Consider the following 12,001-nt stretch of genomic DNA (forward strand, 5'->3'; position numbering starts at 1 on the left):
AATGTTTGTTAACGGGTATTTCTACGGCTTAATATCACAGGAGGGTTATTAATGTGCTACAACATATACAACCATGGATCTCACCTTCCGTTTGGGGTGTTCGGGCCTCACAGTATTCTTACAAGAGGGATGGGGGGGGGAACAAAAAACAAATACAGCTTTATTCATTTCATATCTCTGCAGGGAACTTTGTAGAGCTATTCAGCCTTTCACCCGCGGCCTTCTATCTCGCCTCACTTATAGGACGGGTATATTTAGATGATTTACAGCCACCACCAAAATGACCACTAAAGTAAGTCCTTGTGAAGGAAGATTACGCTGCAAAGTTATGTGCTGCTTTAGCAAAATACTTCCCAAACTTGGAGGGGAGATCTGTTTTCGGCGGTGGGACATTTATTTAGTTTTTGGGTATGAAATACAACACAATAGCAATGTTTAATCGTGTAACAATGTATTGATTATCGTGGTTGTAATCGCATTGGCACTACATAAATAACACTGACAGGTGCTCTTAATGTTTTACCCCTGCAATAAAAGAACACATTAACACATTAAACATGAATTAAGTCATCATCTGGTGATCCGAGAGGCCTTTCCTGAGCCAAAGGTTACACTAATGCAACTAATATGCTAATTATTGCACTCAGAGGTAGCAATTTGGACCTTTTTCAGGGCAAAGGCACTCACAGAGGCAAAAAGTCAAATAATAGTACAAATGCAGTGTTTTAATGGAATCACAAGGCCATGAAGAGCCATTATGACAGTTAAAGTAGCAATTTTCCAATATTATATTAGTGTGCAAATGTACAAATAAATACCAATGAAGCTCGCCTTCTAAGCTCATTGCCAGGCCCTTTTAATGTTAATTCAGAAGTATTTAATGGCCAAATTAAACATTTGCACGCATGTGCGCACAGACACGTTGTGTAATGAAGAATATTTTGCTTCATCATATTGCGTCCTATGAGTGAGAAAAATATAAAGGCAAATACACTTCTTGCTATGCTTCTGCAGAAAATGTCAAATAGTTTTTCTTGATAATATACGAATTTTGTTTTTGCACTTTTTCCACCCCTTTCCAAGATTTCAAAGTAACATCCATAAGAGTTCTTACCTTGGTCTCGTGGTTGGAAATATTGCTGGGGGATTTGGGAGTCTCGTTCTGCTCGTCCTCTTTTCCCCCTCGACTCTCATCCTGGACCGAGCTGGCAGGCGGGATCATGATTTCAGTTTCTATATATAAAAACAAAGTCGAATGTTTTTCCTCCTCCTCTTCTTCCTCTTCTTTTCTTCTCCTCCTCACAGTGTTTGCGTCGTGTTCATGCCCCGATGGTCACTGTGACCTGAGAAGGTCGCACGAGTTATCCAGAACCTTCCTTCCTCAGTGAGGAGCTCCTCATCACACAGGCACACTCGGGGAATGTGTCGTTAACAAGTCCAAAGTGAAAGTAAATGGAAAAAGCAGTCTGGTGTTGCCGGAGAGAGCGTGTCGAGCTTCTCGCTGTGCGGTTGGTGCGTAAAGACTCTACAAGCATGCTTGCGCTCCACTATGAGCTGGAGAGAGAGAAAGAGAGAGAGAGAGAGAGAGAGAGAGAGAGAGAGAAAGAGGGAGAGGGAGGATCTCTTTGGTTATGCATTGAATTAAGCTCCAAGTCAATATCAGATAATACTTTAATAGTGTTTGCATCAGAGTCAGTAGGTGGCACTGGTTTTTATATTGCTATCATTTTATATTTAATACAGAGCAGTGATTTAAATGTGCAGTAAAAGTGTATGAATTCAATTCTCAGAATTATGAGTGTGCTGGTTTTGGAAGTTTCTTAATGCGGCTTCATTTTCCCCTTCCTGGTCCATCCTTAACGCCGTAGTGGTTTTGCCTCACGTCTGCCCATGTGGTCCTTTGCCAGAAGTGAGGCACATGAGTGAGAATAGTTGGATTTATATCTACCCTAAGAAGGGGATGGTGGCCAGTCCACTAAGCTGGGTTTGGTGACAGCTCATCTGCAAACATGCAGTTTTTAAAGTGCTAGCAATATCTGAATGCAGCTTCATTTCAGTCTCCGTCACCTCGCGTCTCGGCCCAAAGAAATGCCCATGTCTCACTAAACTTGGACAGCAAAAATATTCCAAGAAGATACTGGTTTGACATGTTTTCCTGACCACCTCGGACTGCAGATGTCACAATTACCGTCTCTTGATTCTCTTATTGGCTATAGAGCTCGCGCGCTTACGTCACCAAAATCACGTGACTGGCCGTATTGCCGATGCTAAGTCGAATGGAGACGACAAAAAAATACGTCTCCCAGAGTTTTGTCTGACACTGTTAAACATTTAGAAGGAGATAACAAACGAAGGTACAAGGAAAAATGGCATAAGGGGCCCATATTTAATGCCGAAGTCGATGTTTTCACCGGTAAGAAATTGGGCCGCTTCCGCTTGTCTTGGACAACTGGATCTACATATGGATCCGGTTAGTAAGTCGTGGAGATTTACACGGAAGAGTTTGAAAGCGGAGAAAAGTCTGGACGCATACAAATATTTCGTTGCTGAATCTGTTCTCAATCGCGAATAAATCCCACATAGCGATGGAGCCACTCAGATTCTTTCAATACAAATACCAATAGTTCAATAAATGATCCCTGGTTTTACACAAACACGCATTCATTAACTATGATTGGAAAAAAAAAATAAAAGACGGCGAGACGTTTTTTTTAAAATATGCATTGTTCTCAAATGAGTCCAATGTGTATTTAAAAAAAGAAAAGAAAATGCTTGGATAGGCTTCAGCCCCCGTACACGGAAGCGTGTTGCGGCCACACTTTAACGTAAACCTATCTGTGATTGACGGTTTATTTTCTTTTTTTAAATGCGCATTGGACTCATTTGAGAACAATGCATATTGGAAAAAAAAGTCTGTCAGGGAGAGGTTTACCGAAGTTTAATATGTGGCCACGACACGCTTCTGTGTACGATGGAGATGATTGTCGTGTTTTTTTGTTGTTGTTTTTTAACGCATTGTTCTCAAATGAGCCAACGTGACATTATAAATACTTCTTGGGAATTTGAGATTGAGAAGAATAATTCCGACCTGAAATGAAGTGATCGCTATACAGTCGTGTGTATTTGGTTGGGCACCATCCATCATGTTTAATTGCCGAAATCCATCGATCTTTAGTCTATAGAATGACCTCTTTGAATATCTGTCTCATCTGTTGTAACAACCAACAGCACAAACAAGTTTCAGGCATTGTGAATATTCTGCTCCGGTTCAATGTCCCCCACACTGTCGAGCAGCTCTGTTTGACCGGCAATACGGCGCCGTGAAAATAGTGACGTCACGTGCACGAGCTCTATTGTTGTAGTGCCAACACAGTAGTAAAGTAATAATTCAAATGAAATTAGAGGTATTAGATTTGAATAATATTATACTACCAGGTCATAAAGTTTTAACATCGATGAAAAACAGTGTTAGTGTTTCTTTAATTGCAAATCTTCTACGCTATGAAATTGAATGGTATGATTAGGCAAAACGTGCTGATGGCATGTAAAAATTACAGTTTTGTGGTATAACGTGGTAAGATAAGAAATACTGTGATATTCAGGAATTTGATATAATATGGTTCAGTATTAAATAGGGTGTTGTATGGTACGCTGCAATACAAAGTAATACGAAATGGTATGCTTGATATAGTGTACGATAAATCGTAAGTATCCCATTCAATGAAAATTCACCACTCTATCTTGTGAAACATCTCCCCAAGCCTTCCCCCCATTGTGGGACGAAGGAAGAAAGCGTCAGATTGCTGCCTCCTCAGTCTGACGGGGATGCAAACACCCACCGACACACACCCGTCGAGCCAACTGAGCACTTCCTGCTCAGTTTCCATTGCTTATCGGGAGGGCTTCCCTCCCACGGAAAGTCTCTCAAGGAGTTCAAAAAAGGAAGAGGAAACAGTCACCAACTCTATGGTTATCCCAAAAGAGAGGCAGAGAATCCTCGCTATTCATGGGGGGTGTATGGACTAAGAACTGCAGCAAGTAGCGAAAATCCCAGAGAAATTGATGCCCAAAAAGGACTATAATCCCCCACAGATGCAACAAGAACGGCAAATAACTTTTGCATGTTAGATAAGGCTATGGCGTGACTCCATGAAACACAAACACAAGAAAAATCTGCAAATGCTGAACGACAAAAATGGAAGGGTTCACTGTACAACAAAGCATCGGAAGGTCTCTGAAACAGCAGAGGATAATTCTCAAAATTCCAAACACAATTCAAAGGCAGCAACAAGGAAATATTGATTTCTTGATCATACTATATTCTGTATATTTCTGTCTTTTTTTTTTTTTTTTTGGGTGTGGCGAAGGGGTATTTTTACTTAAGTACAGCAGTTGGATCAGTAGCGTACATTTTTTACTACTTTTTTTTTTTTTTTAAACATTCAACTAGAGTGTGAGACTTTTGACACCTCTGGCAACATGCAAAGGAAAAACATGACAGAAGGGAGTCGAGCGCGAGTCGTCACGATGGCCACCACATGGAAGCAACATGGAAGCAATCAACACGCAAGCTACTCACCAGGCAAAAAAAAAAACACGTCGACTGAGTCAGTGTTGGGTGAATGTTTGCGTGGCGTGTCCGCGTTGTGGTAATAAGACGGTTATAAAAAGGCAAAATACGAGCACAATTTATTCAGGAGCAGCAGAAGGTATTGATGTCGATTGCATTCAGCAGCTTTTCAGACAAATCAGCACTTTTCTCCCCCCCCCCCCAAAAAAAATGACTTTTTAGATGACATACAAAAAAGAAAAATCCCCAAAAAGCAACTAACATTTGCACTTTCATATGTTCTAATGAAAGGGACAGTCAAACACATGAATATAAAATGAAAACACTTGCAAGGAGCAGACCTCGTGATGTCACTCACTAGGCCGCAGTCCATTTTAAAAGGCACACAAACAAAAGTGACCATTTACCAAACAAATTGCTTTGCAACTTAATTACGCTTTATTAAAAAACTGCTTATTTCTTTACATTTGCTTCAACTATGATTTGTTTTTTTAATTTATATTTCAGAACTTTTTTTTTCCTTCGATGGAAAGCAAGTAATGCAAAAATTGTGGTGAGCTGAAACAGATTAACAGCATTTTGCTGCAGTTCAATGGAGAAAACTGATTTCATAATTCAATGTACGTTTGCATAAGAACAAGAATAAATTAGAAAATTTGCCTTTAGCTTTTTGCCAGTTGCCTTTAGCAACAACCCCTGAAAGTTAGTTGTCAACGCCCCCCCTCACCCAAGAAATAAATAAATAAAAATAAAGACATCCGCAGCAACAGGGGGTTAATTATTCCAAATGGAGGGTTTCATCACAACAATGCTATTTCTGCCATCCCTGTGATTAGTGCATAGAGACCGGTACCGTATGGGACAATAAGAATGGAAAAACAACAGCGGCTTTTCTTAGAAAAAGAAAAAGAAAAAAAAAAATCCCAGAAGTGAAAAAACTGTTCCCTGTAACAAGATTGAGATTCTCTCAACGGGAATATCACGATAATGATGAAACATGGAAAGAGGGAGACGTGCTCCCGTGGAAAAAGAGTTCAACCCGAGTACTTTGATTGACATTTGTACCCACGCTGATGACGTCTTGCATTTTACGGGAAGCTCGCGTGCATAATGCGTCGCTCGCTTGTTTTTCCGAGAGCGCCGCTCTGAATATTCAAGCGCTTCTCCACACATTGTTGTGTAGCGCTGAGAGCCGCGTCACTGCCGGCTATTTCTGGACTCCTCCAGATGTCGAGACCGAAACGAAATCATTACAATTAGTGGCCACTTAAGGGAGCGCAAAACTATGGCGGTTTCACAGGATCAACTCAAAGCGTTTGGGTTATTCCGAGGCTTTCGGTCACTTTTACCCTGGATATGAAAACTCTACACACCCCTATTCCAAATCAAGGTTTTTGTAGTATCAGAAAAATGAGACCAAGATAAAGGAGTTTTTCTTTTTCTTCTTTTCACATGACCTATAATCTGTACAATCCAATAGTAATTTTTTTTTTTTTTAAAAGGCTGGTAGTAAAAATATCTGAAATAATGTGGTTGCATAGGTGTGCAGATCCTCTCAAACTCAAGGTCCGGGGCCCAGAGCCAGCCTGGCACATGATTTTATGTGGCCTGCGAAGTCAAATCTAGAGTGTGAATTTCCATGATTCTTGTAAAAATCCGTACCAAAATTTCAAATTGTCATATCATGTCAGTATCCAAGCTGCTTATCCTCACAAGGGTTGTGGGAAAACTGGAGGCTATCTCAGCTAGCTTCGGGCGAAAGGCGGACTAGACCCTGAACTGGTCGCCAGTCAGTCACAGGGTAGATATCGACACCATCACTGAGCGGTAATCGATCCCACGCTGCCCGCACCAAAGGCACGCGTGTGAACCACTACACCACAGGTGTCAAACTCAAGGCCTGGGGGCCAGATCCGGCCCACCGCATGTTTTTATGTGGGCCGCGGAGGAAAATCACGTGTATTAACTTCCATGATTTTTTTTGTTCAAATTTATACCAAAATTTCAAATTGTCATATAATAAATGACAAGACAGATATTACAAGAATTTTTGTTACCAAACAACAACAATTAAAAAAAAAAACATTGCCCTTGATTTCTGACTCCAAAACTAGTTCATAGATTTCATGTGTAATTATGATGAGGAGGTTAAAGATTTTTGTCATTTCACAGCCATAAGAGCCCTTTGAGGGAAACCGAAAGTACAATGTGGCCCGCAACAAAAATGACCCTGCACTACACCATCAGTGACTCTCAAATTATTACATATCATAAATGATAAAGTTGAGAAATTACAAGCATTTATGTGTTCCCAAACGACAATAGTTGAAAAACACACTACCCTGGATTTCCGATTCCAAAACTAGTTCATAAATTGATGATGTAAATGTGATGAGATGATTAAATACTTTTTTCCACAGTCATAACGGCCCTCAGAGGGAAACCGGAACAACAATGTGGCCCGCGAGAAAAATGAGTTTGACACCCCGTCTTATCACTACGAATGTGGCTGTGCTCAGGGTTAACCAATCACATGAAAACTCACGTTCAATGGGAATCAGTACACACCTGCCAAGATTTGATACGCCTCTGATTTGAGTTCAGCCGTTCTCGTATGCCGTTTCCAACATTTTTGTCGTCACATCTTACAGCAAAAGCCCTGGTCCACAGAGATCCTCCACAACATCACAGGGATTGATTAAAGGTATTAGTCAGGAGAAGAGTACATCATCATTTCCAGGGGGATTAAATTTTTCATGGAATACTGTGAAGACAGTGGCACAATAGTGACATTACCAAGAACTGCCGCCAAAATTGACGGGAAGACGAAAAGAAAATTGGTCAGGTAGGCTGCCAGGAGGCCCACAGGAAGACTGAAGGAGCTGCAGTCATTTCTGGCAAACACCGAGCTGTTTGGTACATGTGATCGCAATCTCTCATTTTATTTATATGTCTGGGCGATGTGGTAGGATGGCAAGACAGAAAATGGATTACCAGGAAAAAAAAAACAGCATCCGAGCATCAGTTATGAGACATCAATTCAGTGAGGATCAAATAATCTTTGAGCGTGTCTTTTGCTTTTTCTTTGGCTTGTTATGACAAATTATAAAAATATCAACTATTGTGGTGTGAGAGAGGAACTGTGGTACTGCATGCGCAAGTCTGGTGTGGCGGAGAAATATATTAGAATAGTACAGGACATGTATAAGGGCAGCAGAACAGTGGTGAGGTGTGCCGTAGGTGTGTCAGAAGAATTTAAGGTGGAGGTGGGACTGCATCAGGGATCCACGCTGAGCCCCTTCCTGTTTGAACTTGTCATGGATATCGTGACAGACGAGGTTAGACTGGAATCCCCTTGGAACATGATATTCGCAGATGAGATTGTGATCGCCAGTGAAAGCAGGGAGCAGGCGGATGAAAAATTAGAAAGATGGAGGTACGCACTGGAAAGGAGAGGAATGAAGTAAAACCAAATATATGCGCATGAATGAGATGGGCGGAAGGGGGAAAGAGTGAAGGTCCAGTTAGAAGAGATAGCGAAGGTGGATGACTTCAAATACTTGGGGTCAACAATACAGAGCAATGGAGAGTGTGGTAAGGAAGTGAAGAAATGGGTTCAAGAGGGGTGGAACAGTTGGCGGAAGGTGTCTGGTGTTCTATGTGACAGAGACGGCAGCACTGAAGAGACAAAAGGAAGCAGAAATGAAGATGTTGAGGTTCTCGCTCGGAGTGAGCAGGTTGGATAGGATTAGAAAGGAGCTCCTTAGAGGGACAGTCAAAGTTGGATGTTTTGGAGACAAAATTCGAGAGAGCAGACTTGGATGGTTTGGACCTGTCCAGAGGCGAGAGAGTTGGTATATTGGTAGAAGAGTGCTGAGGATGGAGCTGCCAGGCAAAAGAGCGAGAGGAAGACCAAAGAAAAGGTTGATGGATGTTGTGAGGGAGGACATGAGGATAGTGGGTGTGAGAGAGGAAGATGCACAAGATAGGCTTAGATGGAAAAAGATGACGCGCTGTGGCGACCCATAACGGGACAAGCCGAAAGGAAAAGAAGAAACAGGGTGCATATGTCATTAGCCTTTTCTTTGGCTTTCAAAAAGAGACAGAAGGGATAGCGTTCGACTTTAGAGGTTCAAAAGTAAGTCGCGTCATTTTTGGAAGCGTTGTTGCAAGTTGCAACAGATTGTGCTGAAATCCCCGCTAAAATGCTGTCACACTCGCCCGTTGCCAAAACGCCACGTTTTGTCTCATTCTGGACCTGCGCACCAGACCACGCGGCTATTCTCGAACTTCCCATTCACTCGCACTTTTCACGACGGCGATAAACTGGATCGTCAACCTCTCTTTGTCACGTCAGATGAAAGGAGGAACATTAAATGTCACATTCTCTTAAATGGTTGAAATAGCCCTTTAATGCCTGTCATCTAAAAGTGTGCCAATTACCAGCTTGACACTATACACACACACAAACTTCCACAGCATGTGTTACCGCAGTGGGCAAATGGATTCCCTAAGAACCAACGCTAATTAGGTGATCTTATTATGTGCTGTCCTCGCGCCGGTCTCTGCAGGGTACGTGACAAAGTAATGAGAGGCTGGTGTGTTTGTGTGTATATGAATGTGAGCTACATTAAACGACATTCAAACACACCCTAAATCACATTTAAAAGGGTCAACAAAAGCTTGTTTGGTAACAAAAATACTTGTAATATCCATGCATCCATTTTCTTTGCCGCCTATCCTCACGAGGGTCGCGGGGAGTGCTGGAGCCTATCCCAGCTGTCAACAGGCAGGAGGCAGGGTAGACCCTGAACTGGTTGCCAACCAATCGCAGAGCACATAGAGACAGTCACACACACAATCACACCTTGGGGCAATTTAGAGTGTTCAATTAATGTTGCATGTTTTTGGGGTGTGGGAGGAATCTGGAGCGCCCGGAGGAAACCCACGCAGGCACAGGGAGAACATGCAAACTCCACACAGGCGGAGCCGGGATTGAACCTGGGTCCTCAGAAGTGTGAGGCCAACGCTTTACCAGCTGAGTCACCGTGCCGCCAAAATGCTTGCAATATCAATGTTATCATTTGTGATAGGACAATTTGAAATTTTGGTACAGATTTGAAAAAATAAAATGGCGGAAGTTGATGCATATGATTTGCCTCTGCGGGCCAGATCTGGCCCCCGGGCCTTGAGTTTGACACCTGTGATCTAGACTATTTTTATTCTATTATGAAAAATGATGGTGATGTTAAGAGTGCAGGTAGCTCCTAAATGAAGGTCATAACTATATTTTGTAAAATTTCTTCAGACAAAAGTCCACACTTCACATTTGTTGATTGATTTAAATTTCGTTGTGGTTGTTTGTAAAGGCAAAAATCCTTAAAAAAAAATAAAATAAATACAAGGTCAATTTCCAAATCGAGTACCTGTGGACCACGATTTTCACATTCAAACACCAGCGCATACTTATAATGATCTAATTCACACCCTGTTTTCCTGCCTGCAAGTTCAAACCAACACCCACTTAGCCTTTCAACTAATTCCCAATTCTTAAACACATTTGGGCACGCGTTTGCCACTGCGAAGGCGGAAAACTGATTGAAACGCCGAACCCTTCCCTCACTCTTCGACCGCTCATCACCGCTTTCGTGATGTTTCTATTATTTGATGGAGCGCCGCCGCTGACCTTATCTGGTCTCCAGCTGGTCACGTTGGACTCTCGGTGCGTGGCGGTCAGCGCTAACGAGGCGGCGGCTAAAAACAGACCAGCCGGAGCAGCCGGTGACTTTGGGAGCGCACCCGTCTCATGTCAGAAGCGCACTGGCTTTACTTTCAATCGCGGCACCTTCATTTTAATGAGCATTTAACCGGTAAATGCTGTTCACTTTCCACACACATGTAATAATATGTAATATCTGTCAAACGATGAACTAAAGACCTTTTCCAAATGTTTTTCTAGCTTGTTTGACATCAACAAATGGATGCGTACCGGTAATTGTTAATATTCCAGAGAAAAGTGCCGTCTGTGTCGAGGCATTCTCTGACCTCTGTATGACTTCTGTTCCTTTATTTTGAGTTTGATCATTCTTTTGCTGCTTTACTCTTTCACGGTTTCAAGATACCACCGTGGCCCTTCAAAAACCAAATGGGAAGGTTTCTGCGGGAACTTGTCCAAAGCGGTAGAAAAACAAACAAATCTCGGAACCCTTTCAAGCACCTTCCCATGAAAAAAATAATAAACCATTGTTGCTAGTTGAAACTACCGGCTACATAACATAAAGGCGTTTTTTCTCACCATTCTTACCATTTTACTTGATTTAACACGCTGGTAAATTGGTAAATCAAAGATTTAGTGTACACAAACTGTACCACAGGAATCATCAACTTTTTAGAAAATGACAGTTACTGCATGGGTAATTATTAATAGGAAGTTCTGTTAATATCACAGACACTTAAGAAATAACAAATTTGCTGAATATTTTAAACTACCGTATTTTTTTCACATGCTTTCAACCCTGTGGCTGATGCAGTGATGCGGCTAATGTGTGCATTTTTTTTTCCAACGGCCGCACTCGAGCGGAAAAGGTAAGAGTGAGACCAGTGGAATATATGTTCCAAGGAAGTGACTTTTACCGGTATGTTTTTTTTTTTCAAACCAGCTCTGTCAGCGATGTGCCAGCGTTAGTGCTGTGCTAGCGTGTTGCTGCTGTGTTGCTGCCATGTCTAAGTGACCGGTATGTTTTTTTTTTTTTTTTAACCAACCCTCTTAGCGCCTCGGTAGCGTTAGTGTCGTATGTTGTTTTTTTTTTTTTTTTTAACTGGCTGTGTTAGTGCTGCACTACCGTGTTGCTACTTTGTAGCTGCCGTGTCTGTTTTTTAACCAGCCCTGTTCGTGCTACCGTGTTGTTGCTATCTTAAGATAAGCTAGGGTATTAAAACTTTAAAAACTCTTTCTGTGTATCGTCTTTCTTTGTAAATCTCTCATATTTCAATGTGGGTTTCAATGTCGGCTCTTGTGGCTTTTACACAGGTGCGGCTTATGTATGTACCAAATGGTATTTCCTTTACAAATGTATTGGGTGAGGCTTATAATCCGGTGCCCTCTGTAGGCCGGAAATTACGGTAAGAAATTATACATTACATTCTTCTGTATGAAGACACCGATCATGTAAATAATTTCTCATAATAATTATCAACAATGACTGAACAAAGGGTGTGAATGTGCTACAAATCGTTGTTTACATGTGCGAAAAGCTGCCGACCAGTTACAAATTACAGTAATAAATTATACATTACATTCTTCTGTATGAAGACACCGATCATGTAAATAATTTTTCATAATAATCAACAAGGATTTAACAAGGGGTATGAATGTGCCACAAATGGTTGTTTGTTTACATGTGCGAAAAGCTGCCGACTAGTTCAGGGTGT

The 12,001-nt window shown here is 41.7% G+C and overlaps 1 protein-coding gene across 2 annotated transcripts in view; it reads right to left on the reverse strand.

The window, feature by feature from the left end:
• Positions 1-1,531, reverse strand: part of stac (SH3 and cysteine rich domain) — a 36,149-nt gene extending 34,618 nt beyond the window's left edge. Inside the window, exons 1-2 of one of the 2 annotated variants that reach the window (XM_061843933.1) lie at positions 1,115-1,531; positions 85-117 (exon numbers count right to left, since the gene is read on the reverse strand). In XM_061843933.1, the coding sequence (XP_061699917.1) occupies positions 85-117; positions 1,115-1,222 (141 nt within the window). In that variant the 5' untranslated portion in view covers positions 1,223-1,531. The remainder of the gene's footprint in view (positions 1-84; positions 118-1,114) is intronic. The other variant, XM_061843934.1, reaches the window with a different exon arrangement.
• Positions 1,532-12,001: the final 10,470 nt, after the last annotated feature.

Source organism: Syngnathoides biaculeatus, chromosome 15 (assembly GCF_019802595.1).
Source record: "Syngnathoides biaculeatus isolate LvHL_M chromosome 15, ASM1980259v1, whole genome shotgun sequence".
NCBI lineage: Eukaryota > Metazoa > Chordata > Actinopteri > Syngnathiformes > Syngnathidae > Syngnathoides > Syngnathoides biaculeatus.